General features: G+C 42.8%; 1 protein-coding gene across 6 annotated transcripts in view; it reads left to right on the top strand.

Moving 5' to 3' along the window:
- IFNAR2 (interferon alpha and beta receptor subunit 2) overlaps positions 1–21,116 on the top strand; it is a 37,321-nt gene that overhangs the window by 10,173 nt on the left and 6,032 nt on the right. For 3 of the 6 annotated variants that reach the window (XM_045902536.3, XM_064579362.1, XM_054504105.2), the window contains 6 exons: positions 884–925; positions 2,167–2,290; positions 3,661–3,833; positions 11,938–12,098; positions 15,203–15,371; positions 20,266–20,396. In XM_045902536.3, the coding sequence (XP_045758492.2) occupies positions 884–925; positions 2,167–2,290; positions 3,661–3,833; positions 11,938–12,098; positions 15,203–15,371; positions 20,266–20,396 (800 nt within the window). The remainder of the gene's footprint in view (positions 1–883; positions 926–2,166; positions 2,291–3,660; positions 3,834–11,937; positions 12,099–15,202; positions 15,372–20,265; positions 20,397–21,116) is intronic. The other 3 variants (XM_045902537.3, XM_045902539.3, XM_045902538.3) reach the window with 3 other exon arrangements.

Below are 21,116 nucleotides of genomic sequence, written 5' to 3'. Positions count from 1 at the left end.
AATGGAACGTAGATAGGAAACCTGCACTGAGGGTCTGGAGTTTCTGCCCTACTATTAATTTTAGGAAAACAGACAAACAAGAATGACTCCATAATGATGGAGAGTATCCTCCAAGGCACTTTGAAGAGGAATTTCTTTTAATACCCTCATTCTAATCCAGGGCAGAGTTTCTCACTCTACTCCCCTACTTAGGAAGAGGCCAAACCCCTTATCTCCCACCGCTTCACCAGACTGAAAGGTCGGCCCTGAACTTTGGTTTCTGGGCTTCATTTATTCTTGACTTTTTTCCTGTAGTCCTATGCCGCTTTTTCTCTACCTTTCTTTTGATTCTATTTCAGTGTCCCTGGGTCATCTGTTCCATAGTTTACCAGTAGGGGATCCATGAGGGGGACACTTCTCCCCTATGCAGGCCTGCCCATGCCTGTAACCGCTCCCTTCCCAAGTCACTGTGACAGCCAGAAAGCAAAGGAGAGTCCCCAGTTCCCATCACCAGCGATTTTCTTCCTACACTCCCCTTGACAAATGTCTTAATCTTTAAAGTGTATTAACTGACAATATGCATATTCATATTCTGAGACTTTTTCCAGACACATAGCTAGCTGCTTCTCGGGGCTCTCTCCCAACCCATCAGCCCTGTTATTCACAGCAACCCCTAGATAGATCTCATTTTGGATTCAATCAAGTTGAAACCCATGGACCATGTGCTGATGATACCCACATCAATCCTCCAAGAACCATTTGCTTGAGCATTTTTTTTTAGCACAAGGAAGTCTCAATCCAATGTCAAGACATGTACGAAAGAATGCCAGACTCAGAGCGAGAATTACAAATTGAGGCTGGAGAGAGTATTTTTGCTTGTCTCATATATTTTTCTTCTTCCTAGTGTGTATCAGCCTTGTGTTTGGTGTGTTATCTTCGTTGCCTGGTAAGAGATTTTCTTGGCTTGAGTGAATTTTGTGGAAGGGCCAGAGTACTGGGGCGACCATTCAGAAACCTAAAATGTGGGGAATTTGATTTCTGATCCCAGATGTGTTGCCAATTTTGTTTGAATCCTTCTTCTTAGATTTTCTCAAATACTCTTTTTTTTCCTCTGTCAAAGGAGTGAAATTTAGCCAAATTTGCACATTTGTCTCTCAAAACTCTTATAAGAAATTAATACCAAAAAGAAAAAAGAGGGAAAGAAAACACCAGAAGTCATTTTAAAACTCCTAAAAAGAATATTCAATTTCAAACCCCTTAATCGAAGAATGAGGAAGCACAGACTATGTCAAACAGCAAGCGATCCAGAAGTAATTTCCCCTTAATTTGCATTCTTCCACATGCTCTCTGGTACCTGGTGCCAGATAAAGGAAAATACTCTTTTTAAACCAAACATCTTGCCTACATCTGTAAATCTGTCTGCATAATCTCACTCTGCATTAACTCTATATCCAACCTTGTGATGAGCACAGGGGATGAAGAGGTCACAGCCAAGGAGCAGAGTCCTAGGTCCGAACCACAGGCAACTTAAAGGATCATAAAAATTGAATTTGAAAAAAAAGAAAGAAAAGACCTGAATATGAATGGGATTTGACCACTGTAGTTTTCGAATCTCACTTGCCGCTGCCTCTTCCCAGCTACATAACATTATGTAACTCAACTTCTCAGTTTCACGGTCTGTAGAATGGGTCTCTTCCTAGGACCGACTTCAGCATTGTTGCTCAGATTAAGTGCCTGGAAAGGGCCAGTCTGGACATGCATTATCTGTCCCTTCCTTCCGTAACCAGGGAATAAATGCAATGGAAGTTTAGCAGAGGGAAAGCAGGTGGTGGGCTGAGCCACTTAGGGGGACTATAGGAAGAGTTGGAGTTGAGTTGAGAGAATGAGGTGGACACGAATCCTTTTGATCCGATGAACCGCTGAGAGTCCATGATAACTGAGGGAGGCCAAATCTTGTTTCCACAGTGCTGAGTTCTGGTCCCTAAGCTTGCCTGCCCTAACGATGTGTTGCTCATGAATTAGTTATGTTACTTCATTTCTTGTGTCCACTAGAACCATATCCTTCCCGTGTTCCCAAGACCCTGGGGTTTCTCTGCTGGGCGTGTGGGCTCCAGATCCCAAGGGACCGATTGGACAACCCTGGGTTCCAGATTTCAGTGTTTCTTTTTTCTCTCCTGTTTCCTTTAGATTTATCAGATAAATCTTGCACTTTCAAGGTGACGTTACACAATTTCCGGGTCATCTTATCGTGGGAATTAAAAAACCATTCCATTGTACCAGATCACTATACATTACAGTACACAGTTATAAGGTTGGTTTGACATTTCATTTTTTTCTTGTTAAATATATTCGCTTTCTATTAATTGGGGAGTGGGGAAGGGTCGTGATCTTCCTTGTGATAGAGCTCCTCTCTTCTCTCCCTCTCTCTCTCTGTTCTGAGTTCAGAGCTTTAAAAGTCCAAGTCCACTTTTAATTGAATTGAGTACTTTAACAACCTCAAACTGGTTTTGACAAAGCTTGTATTTATAATCATTTCTATGGGTCAGAGCTGCAGAAGCAAAATAATTACTATGAATGGTTTTCACAATTATTTCTCTCAGTCAGTCAGTCTGGACATTTAAAGAACAGTTTTTCAAGAAATAAATAAATGAATGAATGCACTGTTTTCTGAGGACAGGAGTCCAAAGATCTGGTGACCATATTGATGTTAGGTTCACTTTTCTTTATTCAGGGAGCCGTGTGGCACATCAGAAAGCTGCCTGGCCAAGACCAGGAGAGGCCTAGGTCCACAGTCTGGCTTGATCACTGATTGGCTGTGACCTTGGGGCACAGAGCTCAGCTTCTCTGATCCGAGTGTCCTACTTAGGGGTGCCTGCAAAGATGAATGACATAATGGATGGAACCCTCAATGGCTCTCTTCTTCCGATGTCTAATGTCACCCTTCTAGGCTGTTACTTTGATCCAGTTGGCCCTCCAAGTGTTCTTTTGTTTGCTGTTTATTTGGCTAAAAGCTGTTACTACCATTGACTGACCCGGTAGAAGGCCTCTTGCAAGTTTCTCTGGTGCCTGCCAAAGTCTTAGTTTCTCTCTGTGTTAGGCAGTCACATGTATCACCCACTTACCTTTCTGAAGCTCAAGAAATCAGATATCTCTCTTGTCCCTACATAGCACAGGCTGACTTGGGACTGGACCATGTGATCCTCAGCTGGAGAGAGGGTTTCGGGGAGGACACTCATGATTGTTCTGTGGGGACTGGGAGATCTGGGGCCTTTACCACAAAAGCATAAGGTTTGCTCATTCATTCATCCAGCAAATACTTACTGAGCACCTACTGCATGCCAGGGGTCAAACCATGAACCAAAGTCCTTGACCTCCTGCGGCCTAGAGCAGATATTCTGAAAGTAGGCAGAGATATCAATAAACAGATAAAGATATAATATGGTAGGTGCTGGTAAACAGTGTGCAGAAAAATAAAGACAGACAAGAGGGATTAGGAGAGAAAGGGGAACACAATGGGGTAAGGTGTATTTCCATTTTAAATAAAGTGGTTAGGGAAGATGACTTGATACAGGGATATTTGGGCAGAGCCATAAAGAAATGAAGAAGCTGGGCATGCAGTTAGTGGATTCTCATCATATAAATGCTGAAGTTTTCCTTTTATCATTTCTTTTCCTTTCAAAGTAGACCAGACCATGTGAAGATTGTGGAGCACTGTTCAAATATCACAGCATCATTCTGTGACCTAACAGATTTGTGGGAGGTCCTGCCTGAGACGTACGCCGTCACAGTTGATGGATTCAGAGGGAACACAACGCTGGTCACGTGTTTCATCGATTTCTTCCTGGCAACACACAGTGAGTGGATCTCTGTTTATCATCTTCAGCAGCAGCAGCAAGTGCATCAGCATTTGCTTTGCCATGAAATAGAAAGGTCTGCAAAGGGTGTCTCAGACTCAGGGCTAGGTGCACCGCCTGACCCTGCCACTTTCCTAGCTCTGAAGTATTTACTTTGCTTCTCTGAGCCTCAGTTTTCTTATCCAAAAGGTGGGATGATGGTCTGTACTTTGCAGAGGATTCCTCTATGCCTGAGTGAGGCAGGTATTCCAGCAGCAGTGGCCACTACTTTCTGGTATATTTCAGAAGCTGATAGGAAGTAGATAGTGAGGTCCAGATGGCCTGTATCTGAGCTGTCACAACTCTTTGGGCCAGTGTTCTCCTTAATACTGCAACCCCTCCCCCGGATCATAACCCAGTAGCTCTTATCTATGTCAGTTCCCAGACTCAGAGAAGACCGGAGCCCAAGAGTGGATCTGCCTCTCTCTTCTTTGCCTGTGACTGGAGTCAGGTCCCTACGGCACTTGCCTTAACATTCCCAGTGTCAGTGGTCCTCAGCCAGACTCCAGCACTTCTTCAGTGTCTTAATATGCAACCTGTTTCCAAGAGAAAGATTCTGTTTCAGCTCCCTGTTAAAGGCTGTGTGGGTGTGCACTCACACATATGTGCTTATTAGCAAAGTGATAATGACCGAATCCCACTGTCACAAACAACCTAGATAGGAGATTCACTGGAATTGTGTGTATATGTTTATGTGTGTGTAGAAATGTACATATCTGTGTGTGTATAAAAAAAGAAAAGAAAGAAAAGCACAACTTCTAGATCATGGCATTCAGACTATTGCAGAAACGATATTAAAGTCAGAAAGATGTCATTTTTCAAGACTCAAGATGGTAAATATGAGGGCTCTGGGGGGGGAAGATGGCAGACGAGTAGGGGACCCTATTTCAACTGGTCCCTGGAATTGAGCTGGATATCTACCAGACCACTCTGAGCTGGATATCTACCAGACCACTCTGAGCACCCACGAAACCAGCCCGAGATGTAAGAAGATCTGGATCTCTACAAACAGAATATCGCAGGCGGTTGGTTTCAGGGTACAAAGCGGGGAGTCGTGATTCTGCGGGCAGATATCGGAGGATAAACGGCGGCGGCGGGAGGGAGCCTGGCCCTGGGGATCCTACACCGCTGGTGAGCGACAGCCTCGCGGGCTGCAGATGGGCACAGACTCGCAGACCGGTCAAAGGACTTTAGGGCAGCCCCCGGGGTGGAAAACCAGACTGGCAGGGTCACGCACATGCGAACTGCAGCCCGCACCCCACCCCCGCACCCACCCACCCCACCCCCCGCCATAGAAACCGGAGCGACGGTCACGCGCACACGAACTGCAGCCTCCGAGACGGAAACCCGGTGTGCAGGGGTCGAGCTGGTGAACTGCAACCCCCAGAGGTGGAAACCCCGGGCGGCGGAGGCGCACATGCAAACTGGGAGCGGCTGGCGGTTTTAGAAGCACAAAAGGCAGAGATGCGCCCCGACCTGCAGGCAGGACTGGGGGCGCTGCGGAGGGGCGCACAACCCAGGCCGCTGCAGTTTATAGCAGCACGGACAGAAACGGAGACGGTGTGGCCTGGAGGGCTCACTGAAGAACAGACTGCGATCTCTCTGCTCTGGGGCAGAGGGTTGGAAACGGTCTCTTCTGCTCTGACTCACGGAAGAGACGCGGAAAGCCGCCAGGGAAAGGCGCCAGAGAACAAAAGCCCCAAAGACTGATTCCCACTGAGCCCATCCCCCGCCACAGGGGCGCAGGGCAACTCCGCCCAAACAGGGTTGCCTGAGTAACAGCGCGGCAGGCCCTTCCTGCAGAAGACAGGCTGGGAAAACAAGAGGCCGGCAACCCTAGGTCCCAAGAAAACAGGTGCATCTTGCTTGGGTTCTGGTCAATAATTTGGACTCTATACATTCCCTCAAATACCCATCAACAGAATGACTAGGAGGAGGAGCCCCCAAAACAGAAAAAACTCAAGAGATTATGACTTATGCTGCAGATTTACAAATGGATGCAGACATAACCAAGATGTCGGAGATGGAATTCAGGCTAGCAATTGTGAAGACAATGGCTAGAATGGAGAAATCAATTAATGGTAACGTAGAGTCTCTAAGGGCAGAAATAAAAGGTGAATTGGCAGAACTTAAAAATGCTATCAATGAGATCCAATCCAATCTAGATAATCTAACAGCTAGGGTAACTGCAGCAGAAGAGAGACTAAGCTACCTGGAAGACAATATAATAGATAAAAAGGGAAAGGAGGAGGCCAGGGGAAAACAACTCAGAATCCATGAAAATAGAATCAGAGAAATAAGTGACACCATGAAGCATTCCAGTGTCAGAATAATTGGAATCCCGGAGGGAGTGAATAGACAGAGAGGACTAGAAGATGTATTTGAGCAAATCCTAGCTGAGAACTTCCCTAATCTGGGGAATGAAACAAACATTCGAGGCCTAGAGGCAGAGAGGACCCCTCCTAAGATCAAGGAAAACAGGCCAACATCCCGGCATGTAATAGTAAAACTCGCAAATCTTAGAACCAAGGAAACCATCTTAAGGGCAGTTAGGGGGAAGAGATTCCTTATGTACAGAGGGAGGAACATCAGAATAACGTCAGACCTATCCACAGAGACCTGGCAAGCCAGAAAGGCCTGGCAAGACATATTCAGAGTACTAAATGAGAAGAACGTGCAGCCAAGAATACTTTATCCGGCAAGGCTTTCATTTAGAATGGATGGAGAGATGCAGAGCTTCCACCACCGGCAGAAACTGAAAGAGTATGTGACCACTAAGCCGGCCCTGCAAAAAATATTAAGGGGGGGGTTCTATAAAAGGAGAAAGACCCCAAGAGTGATACACAACAGAAATTTACAGGGACAATCTATAAGAACAACGTCTTCACAGGCAACATGATGACAGTTAATTCATATCTTTCAATAATCACTCTCAACGTGAATGGCCTAAACGCTCCCATAAAACGGCACAGGGTTGCAGATTGGATAAAAAGACAGGACCCATCCATATGCTGTCTACAAGAGACTCATTTTGAACCTAAAGATACATCCAGACTGAAAGTGAAGGGATGGAGATCCATCTTCCATGCCAGCAGACCTCAAAAGAAAGCTGGGGTAGCAATTCTTATATCAGACAAATTAGATTTTAAACTAAAGTCTGTAATAAGAGACACAGAAGGACACTATATCATTCTTAAAGGGTCTGTCCAACAAGAAGATCTAACAATTGTAAATATCTATGCCCCCAACATGGGAGCAGCCATCTACATAAGCCAACTGTTAACCAAAATAAAGAGTCATATTGATAACAATACGTTAATTGTAGGAGACCTCAATACTCCACTCTCAGCAATGGACAGATCATCTAAGCAGAAAATCAACAAGGAAACAAGAGCTTTGAATGGTACATTGGACCAGATGGACCTCATAGATATTTACAGAACCTTCCACCCTAAAACAACAGAATACTCATTCTTCTCGAGCGCACATGGAACTTTCTCCAGAATAGACGATATACTGGGTCACAAATCAGGTCTCAACCGATACCAAAAGATTGAGATGATTCCCTGCATATTCTCAGACCACAATGCTCTGAAACTGGAACTCAATCACAAGAAAAAATTTGGCAGCAATTCAAACACTTGGAAGCTAAAGACCACTCTGCTCAAGAATGTTTGGGTCAACCAAGAAATCAAAGAAGAACTTAAACAATTCATGGAAATCAATGAGAACAAAAACACATTGGTCCAAAACCTATGGGATACTGCAAAGGCGGTCCTAAGGGGGAAATACATAGCCATCCAAGCCTCACTCAAAAAAATAGAAAAATCCCGAATTCACCAACTAACTCTACACCTTAAAGAACTAGAGAAAAAGCAACAAACGACACCTAAGCCACACATTAAAGAGAAATAATTAAAATTAGAGCAGAAATCAATGAATTAGAGACCAGAAACACAGTAGATCAGATCAACGAAACTAGAAGTTGGTTCTTTGAAAGAATTAATAAGATCGATAAACCACTGGCCAGACTTATCCAAAAGAAGAGAGAAAGGACCCAAATTAATAAAATTATGAATGAAAGGGGAGAGATCACGACTAACACCAAGGAAATAGAAACAATTATTAGAAATTATTATCAACAACTATATGCCAATAAACTGAGCAATCTGGATGAAATAGAGGACTTCCTGGAAATCTATAAGCTGCCAAGACTGAAACAGGAAGAAATTGAAAACCTGAATAGGCCAATAACCAGTAACGAGATTGAAGCAATGATCAAAAACAAGAGTCCAGGGCCTGATGGATTCCCTGGGGAATTCTACCAAACATTCAAAGAAGAAATAATACCTATTCTACTGAAGCTGTTTCAAAAATAGAAACAGAAGGAAAACTTCCAGACTCATTCTATGAGGCCAGCATTACCTTAATCCCCAAACCAGGCAAAGACCCCATCCAAAAGGAGAATTTCAGACCCATATCCGTGATGAATATGGATTCCAAAATCCTCAAGAAAATCCTAGCTAATAGGATCCAACAATAAATTAAAAGGATCACCCACCACGAGCAAGTGGGATTTATCCCCGGGATGCAAGCATGGTTCAACATTTGCAAATCAATCAGTGTGATAGAACACATTAATAAGAGGAGGGAGAAGAACCATATGGTCCTCTCAATTGATGCAGAAAAAGCATTTGACAAAATACAACATCCTTTCCTGATTAAAACTCTACAGAGTATAGGGATAGAGGGAACATTCCTCAAGTTCATAAAATCCATTTATGAAAAACCCACAGCGAATATCATCCTCAATGGGGAAAAGCTGAGAGCCTTTCCCTTAAAATCAGGAACACGTCAAGGATGCCCACTCTCACCACTATTGTTCAACATAGTACTAGAAGTCCTAGCAACAGCAATCAGACAACAAAAAGAAATAAAAGGTATTCAAATCGGCAAAGAAGAAGTCAAACTCTCTCTTTTCGCAGACGACATGATACTTTATTTGGAAAACCCAAAAGACTCCACCCCCAAATTACTAGAACTCATCCAGCAATTCAGCAATGTGGCAGGATACAAAATCAATGCACAGAAATCAGTTGTTTTCTTATACACTAACAACGCAACTGTAGAAAGAGAAATTAGAGAAACTATTCCATTTACAATAGCACCAAAAACCATAAGATACCTCGGAATAAACCTAACCAAAGAGGTAAAGGATCTATACTCTAGGAACTACAAAATACGCATGAAAGAAATTGAAGAAGACACAAAAAGATAGAAAAATATTCCACGCTCATGGATCAGAAGAATAAACATTGTTAAAATGTCTATGCTACCCAGATCAATCTATACCTTCAGTGCCATCCCGATCAAAATTCCAATGACATTTTTCAAAGTGCTGGAACAAAGAATCCTAAAATTTGTATGGAATCAGAAAAGACCCTGAATCGCCAAGGAAATGTTGAAAAAGAAAAACAAAGCTGGGGGCATCACATTGCCCAATTTCAAGCTATATTACAAAGCTGTGATCACCAAGACAGCATGGTCCTGGCACAAAAACAGACATATAGACCAATGGAACAGAATAGAAAGCCCGGATATGGACCCTCAACTCTATGGTCAAATAATCTTTGACAAAGCAGGAAAAAACATGCAATGGAAAAAAGACAGTCTCTTCAATAAATGGTGCTGGGAAAATTGGACAGCCACATGCAAAGAATGAAACTCGACCATTCTCTAACACCATTCACAAAGATAAACTCAAAGTGGATGAAAGACCTCAATGTGAGACAGGAATCCATCAAAATCCTAGAAGAGAACATAGGCAGTAACCTCTTTGACATCGCCCACAGCAACTTCTTTCAAGATACATCTCCAAAAGCTAGTGAAACAAAAGCAAAAATGAACTTTTGGGACTTCATCAAGATAAAAAGCTTCTGCACAGCAAAGGAAACTGTCAACAAAACAAAGAGGCAACCCACAGAATGGGAGAAGATATTTGCAAATGACACTACAGATAAAGGGCTGGTATCCAAAATCTGTAAAGAACTTCTCAAACTCAACACCCAAAAAACAAATAATCAAGTCAAAAAGTGGGCAGAAGATATGAAAAGACACTTCTCTGAAGAAGACATACAAATAGCTAACAGACACATGAAAAAATGTTCATCATCATTAGCCATCGGGGAAATCCAAATCAAAACCACACTGAGATACCACTTTACACCAGTTAGAATGGCAAAAATGGACAGGGAAAGAAACAACAAATGTTGGAGAGGTTGTGGAGAAAGGGGAACCCTCTTACACTGTTGGTGGGAATGCAAGTTGGTACAGCCACTTTGGAAAACAGTGTGGAGGTTCCTCAAAAATTTAAAAATAGAGCTACCCTATGACCCAGCGATTGCACTACTGGGTATTAACCCCAAAGACACAGATGTAGTGAAAAGAAGGGCCATATGCACCCCAATGTTCATAGCAGCAATGTCTGCAATAGCCAAACTGTGGAAAGAGCCGAGATGCCCTTCAACAGATGAATGGATAAAGAAGATGGGGTCCATATATACACTGGAATATTACTCAGCCATCAGAAACGATGAATACCCAACTTTTACGTCAACATGGATGGGACTGGAGGAGATTATGCTAAGTGAAATAAGTCAAGCAGAGAAAGTCAATTATCATATGGTTTCACTTATCTGTGGAACATAAGGAATAACATGGAGGACATTAGGAGAAGGAAGGGAAAAATGGGGGGGTGGGAATTGGAGGGAGAGATGAATCATGAGAGACTCTGGACTCTGAGAAACAAACAGGGTTTTAGAGGGGAGCAGGGAGGGGGGATTGGTTAGCCCGGTGATGGGTATTAAGGAGGGCACGTACTGCATGGAGCACTGGGTGTTGTACAAAAACAATGAATCGTGGATCACCACATCAAAAACCAATGATGTGTTGTATGGTGACTGACATAACATAATAAAATTTTAAAAAAAGAAAAAAAGAAAAAAAAAGATGGTAAATATGTAAATACCCAGGTTTAGAGGAAATGCAGTGAGTGTACTGTGGTGAGGTCTTTCTGAAAACATTTGGCAGTATGTGTTAAAACCTTAACACCTGCTTGCTCTAATCCAGAATTCCTCGTTAATAATTCATCCTAAAGAACAATCATGGATAAATGTCATAGTTTAGCTTCTAGAATGCTCATTGATGCAATGATTCTATTCAGAAAATTTAGAGACAATCTCATGTTCAAAACAGCAAATCAGTTAAATTATGGTACAACCAGCCACTTAGGGGAATAGAATCAACCATGAAAGTCACGATGAACATCAGGGGTCAGCCAACTTTCCGTAGAAGGCCAGGAAAGAAATACTTTGGACTTTATGGGCCACACATCATACACTATATCACCTATTCTTCTTTCATTGCTTTGCAACCCTTTTTAAAACTAAAAACCACTCAGAACTGGCAGGCTGTGCAGAAATCCAACCCACAGGCCATTTGGCCAGCCCTCAATGGAGATAAATATGCATTAATATGTTTATGAAATGAGTTAGGTGCAATATATAACATGCAAAACTGTGGGTAAGAATGATTTAATCTCAGTTTAGATGGGTGTGTGTGTGTGTGTGTGTGTGTACAGTAGTTCAGTTTATATACATATGTATATATATTTACACACACACAATAGACAAAAGACAACCACATTCAGGGACAATTGCGTACTGTGTTTTCGGCTATTTCTACAATGGTTGGGTATTACTGTAATACGAGAAGAAGTCATTTTTACTTTCATGTTTAGAATACAGCCTGAAAATTGGGAAAGACTGACTTCCATCCCAAAACCTGTCCTCCATTTCTCCATTAAGCAAATCACATCACTTTTATTGTTCTCAGTTTTCCACCAATTAAAGAAAAAAAAAAAAAAACATACAACCCATGCCTCAACTAGGACCATAGGCGGGTTAAAGAGAATGTAGTTGTCAAGAAGTCAGGTTGTATTACTGGGAGCGCTGGAAGCGATATGGTTAGACATTGGGATTTGTTTCTGATTTTGTTTTCCAAACAGTATCTTTAGAACCACCAGAGTTTGATATTGTTGACTTTACGGACCACATTAACGTCAATGTGAATTTCCCACCTGTCATTCCCAAGATACTAGATGGAGAAGTATTACAGTTTTACTTATCACTCATCATCGAAGAACAGTCAGGGGGGATTGTCAAGAAGGTAAGTGGTCAAAACAGTTCTGAGTTGGCCATGAATATATTTGACTCTCTTCTTTAAAAAAAAAAAGACATTTGTAATGACTAGAACAATTAAGGCTAAAGGGTCTGAGGCAATGGGATCTGACTTTAGGGAAGAAGTCTCCATAGTTCTTTCATTGTGGAGATATGTTGACTTAGCCTAGCAGTGTGGTCTTCTTTCAAAGAATAAGTCACATGCACAACATCGGGGGACACACAGGAAAGAGAAAGGAGTGTGGTGTAGACCAAGAGAACAGGCTCATTTTAGCACACACTAGGGCAAAATTCCAAATGGTAGAGTGAGCGCAAGTAGACTCTGCCGTAAGAGCAGCTTGCATGGGCATAGCCCTTTGCCAAGTATAAACCCTTGCCCGTAATACCAGCCTGCAAGTTATCAGGGGCAGGGGCTTTTCAGGCAGAGGGCACTGGAAGTCAGAGGTCCTGAGGCTGGAGTGGACCCAGTGGATTTGAGAAACAGCAGGGAGCCGGAATGGAGTGACCAAGACAGGAAAATAGAAGGAGGTGAGGTCAGGGAGGCAATGGGGCCCGGATCTTGTGGGGCTTTGTGAGTCTATGTCTTCGGAGTATCATGAAGCTACTGAAGGATCCGAGGCTTTACCAGGGCATCCTGCCTGGTGTACTGAGAATAGATCATAGGAGCCACAGTTGGAGAGAGGGAGGAGAGAGGTAGGAGACCAGTTAAGAGGCTATTATGATGGCAGTTACTCAATAGGAAGTAGCAAATCGTATAATATAATATCCACTTGGATTATAATCAACACCCTAATCCTTTGATTAGGAAAAGGGTACAAAAATAACAGAGGGAAGAAATAAGCTTATGTAGCTTGGAGACTATATCAAGTTTCTTTAAATTCATAATCCAGTCACATCTAATTTATATTCAACCCATGAGCTTCTAACTCTGTTTGAGATTATTATTTCTAAAATAAGAGGGCTATGCTTATTAGGATCTTGACAACACTGTAAGGGGGAAATGGTGGTTAATGAGCATTTTTGTCATTAAAGGAAAATGGTCTTTGGACTAAATTAGATCAAGGGAAAAAAAAGAAGAGGCTACTGGTGGAATCCAGATGACAGCTGGTGGTGACTTGGTCCCTTGGCAGTAATGAGAAGTGGTCAAATTCTACATATGTCTTGCAAGTGGAGCCGACAGTATTTTTGGATAGATTGAATGTGTGGTGTGGTGAACAAAGAGACAAGAGCACCTGGATAGGTGGAGTTTCCATTTATTAAAATGGGGTAGATTACGGATGGAGGAGGTAGATGGTTGAATCTCAGTAGCTTAGATTTGGGTATGTCAAATTTGAGGTGCACACAAGGCATCCAGGAGGAGATATTGAGCAGGAGTTAAAGGCTCCAAATCTGGAGTTCAGGGGAGAGCTTCTAGCTGGAGAGATGTCCAGGGGAGTCATCGGCTTCTTTGAGTGTATTGATACCTTGAGGCGAGATGAGATCACCTGGAAGTGGATATGCAGAGAGATGTTCAAAGTCAGAGCCCCAGAGGACTCAAAATGTAGAGATCTAGCAAATGAGGAAACAACAAAAGAGACTGGGAAGGAGCAACCAACAGCATAGGAGGAGAAGTAGGTGAGAGTGATGTCCTAGTAGCTGAGAGACGAAAGTTCCAGAAGGAGAAAGTGATCTACTGGGTCAAATGCTATAAATGGGACACGTTAGGCGAGGACTGTGGATTGACTATTGGATTTAGCAACATGGAAGTCCTGGTGACCCTGATAAGAGTGATTTCGATGGAGTGTTGGGGTGAGGATCTGGTAGGAGTAGATTCCAGAAAGAGAAGGAAGCGAGAAATTGGAGACAGTGAAGAAAGCTAATTAATTCTTCTAAGGAGTTTTTCTATAAAGAGGAGAGATACTCTGTGGTGGAAAGTGGGGTCAAGGAGGGACACTTTAAAGTGGAAGAAGTTACAGCACGTTCATGTGCAGATGGAATGTTCCAGGGGGATTGGTGGAGCCATGTTGTTGAGGAGATGAAGATGGATGGAATCTCATGAGCACAAGAAGGGGTTGGCCTTGGCTCAGAGCAGGGACTGGGCATCCGAGGCACAGTGAGGGAGGCAAAATTGTCAGGCACAGAGGCATATCTGTTTGCTTAGGGAAACAGGAAGGAAGCATTGCAATCTTCATCAAGATCACACAGTGGCAACACCAGGTGTGGGACCCAGATATTCTGACTCTCAGCTACCATTGGCTGTTCCTCTTTCAGGCAGTTTCTACTTCTCTCCCCCCTTTTTTCTTCATTGCTTCTTGGCCATGCATGAGATTTTAGTTCATTAGGACTTTTTCTTTTTCTTTTTTTTTTAATTCTTCCTCCTTCTAAATAGAAAGTTGCTGAAAAACATTATTACAGAAGGCTGTATTTGAACTGCTGAAATCCTAATTTTACATTACGCAGAAGTTGTTTTTCTTGAAAGAACCTTCGTATCATCTCTTTAATTCCAAACTGGAACAGAACTATCTGGGAAGGAAGAGGCAAGGTGTTTTAAGGGAGAACATAAGAAATTAGACAGCAACCACAGTTCTGCCACAGACAAGCTGTGTGGCCTTGGAAAGTTACCTAACCACTCTGAGTGGTAGTTTCGTCGTCTGGAGAATGGGGATAACGCCAACTTTGCAGACCATTTTAATAATCACATTCATTAATATATATGAAAGTACTTCTGAAGTGTAGACACATATCATTAATGAAAAAAGATAATCTTTATTTATTTTCTCACTTTTGCTAGGTTATCTTAACTCAAGACAAAATAGTCTTGTAAAAATGACGTCATGGAAACCTTTATTCCTCATTGAAACTTTTTCTACTCATTTATAAAATGAAGTTGCTAGACTAGATTTCATGGTTTGAAAGTGTGCGTGGTATATACACGTACATGCAGTTTAGTGATCAATTGCTGGGCCCAAATAACTTAAAAATCCTTTTTCCTTTCAAACCCACAATATTTCTATCCCTGTTTAAGATTTGAAGACGAATCCCCAAAGAGACTTTTCCAGCCTGCCTCTAAATGAAATTCTCAAAGTCTTCCTGATTTTTTGCTTCTTTTCACAGCATAACCCCACACTAAATGAAAACATCACTGGAAATTTCACTTACGTCATCGACAGGTTACTTCCAAACACAAACTACTGTATATCTGTTTATTTTAAGCCTAGAAATCTGGGAGCAATCCATAGATCTCCAGTAAAATGTACCCTCCTTCAACCTGCACAGGACACAGGTATAAGTTTTTAAAAATTCATGTGTTGCTTTTATTCTGCGGGAAAACCTATTTAATGAGAAGAATCTGAAAGTCATGGAGCATGGACGGAGATGTGTTCTATTGGTCAGTCTCAGCCAAGTGCTGGAGTCACTTTGAAGGTGCCATACCAGAGGGACAGTCCATATCTACCTTTATAAAGTCAGATCCTCCTGAAGTGGAAATGCTTCTATTTCAGGGAGTCAGGATGAAATTCAGTTCTCGGTGCCCTTCGGGTGGCCATTACTCAAGCCAAGGGCTGGAGGAGGCAGAGTTGTTGGAAACAATTGCAGGCAGAGATATCAGAGGGTCAAATTATGGAGGTTGGGTGTGGCTCATTGATGTGGCCTGCCTCGCAGGAAGGTGGGCTGTAGCTCGCAGACGGAAGGAAAACTCACCAGTGTGAATGAGATAGTCCCTGACGAAGGCTGAGAAGTCCTTCTGTTGCAAAGGCGTCAGAATAGTAAACAGCATAGTCCCCAATCCTTCCCCGCTGAATGGAGAAATTTGCAGTGAGAACAATCAGGCTTAGGCACATTCGCTGCCGCTGATTCGCCTAGGAAGTAACTAGGTCTCTGTTTTGCCAAAAGTGAAAATCTCCACCAAAGAAGCCTCTCTGAATTTCCCAACCCCGAGGAGAGTTTCTTTAACGTTCTGATTTACCAGATGACAGACAATAAGGTGAGACAGAAGGAAGAACAGTCAACGGTAGGGCTGATTTGTGGGTTAAGGGAACTACGCTCCACAGTGCCTGGCGCCTGGCGCACGAAGGTGCTCCCTGTGATTTTACTCTCCTGTGTTTCTCAGGGTCGGATGATGCAATTTTAAAGGAAAAAGTATCTCCTTGAAGTATCTTTAAAGGGGAAAGCATTAGCTTAAATCATTATTATAGTGTCAGTTAAATACAGGCAAACCTAAACTTGCATATAAATTCCTTAGGCCGTTAGCTCTTACAAAAATGTGAACCCCAAACAAAGTTGCATACTTATGTCCTGATACCTATTCTCCAACATCAGCTATGTGTCCAGTGATGCGACTCATTTCTGACACTCTCTGGAGTTAGTGTAGGCCCCCCACGTGAAGGGGCTCAGTCCCCCAAGACCACCCCCTTCGGGTGCTGGCTGCAAGTCTGGCCACCCAAACTTATGTCCATCCTAGCTACAAATCCAGAGGTTCCCACAACCTCCCTTCAGACTTAATAAGGCAGGAGCTCCTGTCCCCTTGGAGTCAGGGGGCACCACCCTCCCAAAACTTCCATGTGTTCACTGACCCAGAATCTCCCCAAGCCTTGCTGTCCAGAGTTTGTACTGGGATTCATTACATAGCCATGATTGATTAAATCATCATCCATTAGTGACTAAATGCAATCTGCAGCCCCTCTCCCCTCCCTGAAGGACAGTGAGGCCAGAAGTTCCTAATCTCTAACCACTAGGTTGGTTTTTCTGGTGACCAGCCCCTATCCTGGAGCTATCCAGCACCCTGCCTTAGCTCGCCTCGTTAGCATAAACTCGCATATAGTCCCCAAAAGACACTCCTATCACTCAGGGAATTGATGTTCTGTGCCAACAACTAGGGACAAAGACCAGATATTTTGTATTATTATTATTATTAATCCATGGTCTTATAAACAAAACCAATTGAATGGAGAACTATTTTTCTCCTCCTCACGCACGGAATACTCCCGTGTTCCGTCGGTGTGGGGGCTTTCCCCATACCAAGCAATCCTCCCACACCAGCTCTGTGTCTTCCAATTTCACTCAGTCCCGATACCATCTACCTGGAGGTAGAGACTCATTCTCACAAGACTGCCCCCACCGCCCCTTCGAACACCAGTTGCAACTCAAAGTTGCCACCTGGGTGTCAGACCGGCTAGCTGTAAATTGGAGATTCTCACAAGCCCTTCCCTGGGTTTGATAATTTGCTAGAATGGCTCACAGAACTCAGGAAAACAATTTCTTTACTGGTTGATTACAAAAAGATACAACTCAGGAACAGCCTGACCCAGGCCGCCTGGGGCCAGGTATGAGGGGAGGGGCAGGGAGCTTCTCTGCCCTCTTAGAGCAAACACACCACCCCCCCAACTTCCCAACCCAGAAGCTGTCGGAACCCTGTCTTTTGAGAGTTTTATGCAGACTTCATTACAAAGGGAGGACTGATTAAATCCTTTGCCACTGACAATAATTCAACCTCCAGTCCCTCTCTTGCCCCCAGAGGTCCAGGGGTGGGGTTGAAAGTTCCAGCCCTCTAATCACCAGTTGGTTCTCCTGGCAACCAGCCTCCATCCTTAGTGGCTTTCCAAAAGTCATCTCCTTAACAGTAAACTCAAGTGTGGTCACAGGGGGCTTGGATATGAACAATAAGCGACATTCCTTCACTTTCCTTGCTCTTATCTCTTAGGAAATTTCAGAGCCCTGTGCCAGGAACTGGGGACAAAGACCAAATATATATTTTTTATTGTTATAAATCACAATCTCACCAATAAAAACTCAAATTAGTAATATGACACGACAGACGGTGGTTTGCTGAAACTCAGTCCCCACCTGGAAGACGAATGTAAGCCTGAGACCAAAGGCATGCGTTCTTTGGAGGTTGACATGCTCTGTGGTGACCCAGTTTCTCCCTGACTTTTCTGTCTCACCCACTAAGAAGCGGTCATGCAACAGCACGTTGTCATTTCATCTTTACTTGGTGTAAACACATCATTTTGCATATTAAATCAGTCTCCCTTCTTGTATCGTTACCCAAGACAGTGCAAGAGCAGGTGTCACTCACGATCCAAATATTTGATGTCTCAATTCTTATTGTCTGAAACTCAGGAACCAAGTAGGTACACATAACATGGACTCCTCACTGTCCAGACTTGCCATCTGAACTACCTTCAACTAGCCCAGCTTGGGAACCAGACAGGTTCGGATGGTGGGAGATTCTTGACGGACAACCTGGGACTGGCGTTAACTTCCTCAGACTCAGGGGTGAGCACTGCTATCTTAGGAGTGCTCATCTGGGGAGAGTTTAGTCTAGAGATCTAGAGAAATGTCACCCCTCTGGTCAAGTCCTAAATTAACTGGTTGGTTCTTTCAGGAAGACCTTGAGGGAGAGCGGTGTCCATCCATTTGACAGATATTTATTGGGAACCTACTATATGCTGGATTCTCTTGTAGATGCTGGGGAGACAGCCCTAAACAAAACAAACAAAATTGAACATCCCTGACCTCGTGGAGCTTACATTGCCGCAGAGAGATGGGAAAACAAAATTTAAAAAGCTACTTGCAGTCAGAAGGTTGAAGTTTTCCAAAAGGAATTTTGATGAGAAACTTAAGGGGCACTCAGTAGGACAGAGTGGCTTCGGTAGAACCCTGGTGTGGGGCGCCTGGGTGGCTCAGATGGTTAAGCATCTGCCTTCGGCTCAGGTCATGATCCCAGGGTCCTGGGATCGAGTCCCGCATCGGGCTTCCCGCTCCTTAGGAGCCTGCTTCTCCCTCTGTTTCTCTCTGTCTCTCATGAATAAATAAATAAAATCTTTAAAAAATTAATTAATTAATTAATTAATTAATTTAAAAAATTAAAAAAAAAAAAGAACCCTGGTGTGGCCGAAGTCCAGCCTCAGAGTGATCCAGTTCTTTCTTTCAGACAAATTCTTCTTTTCTACCTCTTCCCACCTGTAGGGCATATTGTTAAATAACAGACATTCAAGTATATTTTAAAGACCTAATTAGCTCCATTGAACGATTTGGGAATTGGGCAGCATCCCATCTAGCAGGTAGAGAGGTGTTCCAAAGGGCTATGGAAAAGGAAAGGTTTTTAAAGGCAGGACAAGGAAATCACACAGAAAAAAGGATTTTCAAGTGAAGTCACCACCCTTTGGGGAGCAAAGGGGTCTTACTATATTAGGTGGATTACCTCATGGTGCAGAGCAGGGAATTCTGGAATGACCAGTTAAGATTATAGTCCTGGGGGAGGTTGAAAATGCAATCAGGTTAGATATTAAGCCCCAGTGTGGTGGCGTGGGCCAGGCATAAATGACTCCATTTTGGGCCTGGAGTTTTGTTTTGTTTTTTAACAATACTAACAGGTGGCGATTGAGCATTGGAGATGTGGCCAGGATGACTGAAAACTGAGTTTGGTGGGGTTTCGTTTCAATTTTGGTAATTAATTTAGAATTTTTTAAGATTTTATTTATTTGACAGAGAGAAAAAAGGAGGGAGGAGAGAGGGAACACAAGCAGGGGGAGTGGGGGAGGGAGAAGCAGACTCCCCGCCGAGCAGGGAGCCCAATGTGGGGCTCGATCCCAGGACCCTGGGATCATGACCTGAGCCAAAGGCAGACGCTTAACCAACTGAGCCACCCAGGCACCCCTCAATTTTGGTAATTGAAATGTAAATAGTCATGTGCAGCTCATGGCTACTGTGTTGGAGAGTGTTGTCATAGAACATCATTAGAAACTGGAAGACAGCGGTGCCTGGGTGGCTCAGTCAGTTAAGCATCTGCCTTCAGCTCAGGTCATGAGTTCACGGTCCTGGGATCAAGTCCCACATCGGGCTCCCTGCTCAGCGGGGAGCCTGCTTCTCCCTCTCCCTCTGCCCCTAACCCCCTCTTGTGTTCTCTCTCTGTCGCAAATAAATAAATAAAGTCTTTAAAGAAAAAAAAAGAAAGAAAGAAACTGGAAGACATTTTACTGTGAAAAATCTGCCACTTTTACCCTTGGAAAATATGTATACTTGGATTACTTTCCATTCTACTGGGTTTAACAATGGGTTTTCGAACGTCTGCTCCTTTGATACCTCATTCCATCATCAGCCCGATGTGCGTTCATTCCCATCTGTGATCATTAATTGGGATTTATTTCGAAATAAAGTCATTTCATTTTTCATCACAGGGTCATCAGAATCTGCCAAAATAGGAGGAATAGTTACTATGTTTTTCATAGCTGCTGTCTTCATAAGCACCATAATAATACTGAAACGGGTTGGTTATATATGCTTAAGAAGTGATTTCCCCAAAGTTTTGGTATGTAGTCTCTTTTTAAGTTTCTATCTTTATTTTTTATTGTAATTTAAGGATTTTTATTATACTCTCAAATATCTTCACAGCAGAAAAAAATCCCATTTTCTAAAAACACCAAGCTGTTTTATCACTGAATGATACCCCAATATATATGTGTCTATATTTCCATTTTCTGTTTTCTGTTTATGCTTTGCCCACATAATATTTTTAATGATCGTCTTGTATTCCGTTGTCATTAACGTATTATCTTTCCCTTAATCATTTTCCAGCTGTAGGGCATTTGAAATGATTTCTTTTCCTTTCTTTTTCTTCTTTGGCCTTGATGAATAACGCAACATGTTTCATTAACATTTTTTGTAAAGATCATCTTTCAGTTTGGATTATGTCAGTGGAATGTGTACACAGGTGGATTTATCTTAAAAAAAAAGATAAAGGATTAATTTATACTGCCAGTGGCGACATGTAGTTATACACATTTTACACATTTCTCCAAAGCTCTGCTGACATTGATTAATCATTTTTACAACTTTGGTTCATGTATCGTGTGTATAAAGGTCACCAGCAATTGCTCTCATTTGTGTTACTTTAATTATTAGTGAAACCAGCGCCTCTGTTTGTCTTCATTTTTCCGTCTGTGCTTCCCCAGGTTCACGCTTTCTGCTCAGAGCCTCGACCACTCAGACAAGTCTGGGGATTGATCTTACATATTTCCAAAACCTCCTC

This window comes from Mirounga angustirostris, unplaced genomic scaffold (genome assembly GCF_029215605.1).
Source record: "Mirounga angustirostris isolate CCGP_5_RB_7025 unplaced genomic scaffold, mMirAng1.0.hap1 SCAF_1, whole genome shotgun sequence".
Lineage (NCBI taxonomy): Eukaryota > Metazoa > Chordata > Mammalia > Carnivora > Phocidae > Mirounga > Mirounga angustirostris.
Note: the sequence above shows the minus strand (reverse complement) of the source record. Positions and strands in the feature narration are given on the sequence as shown.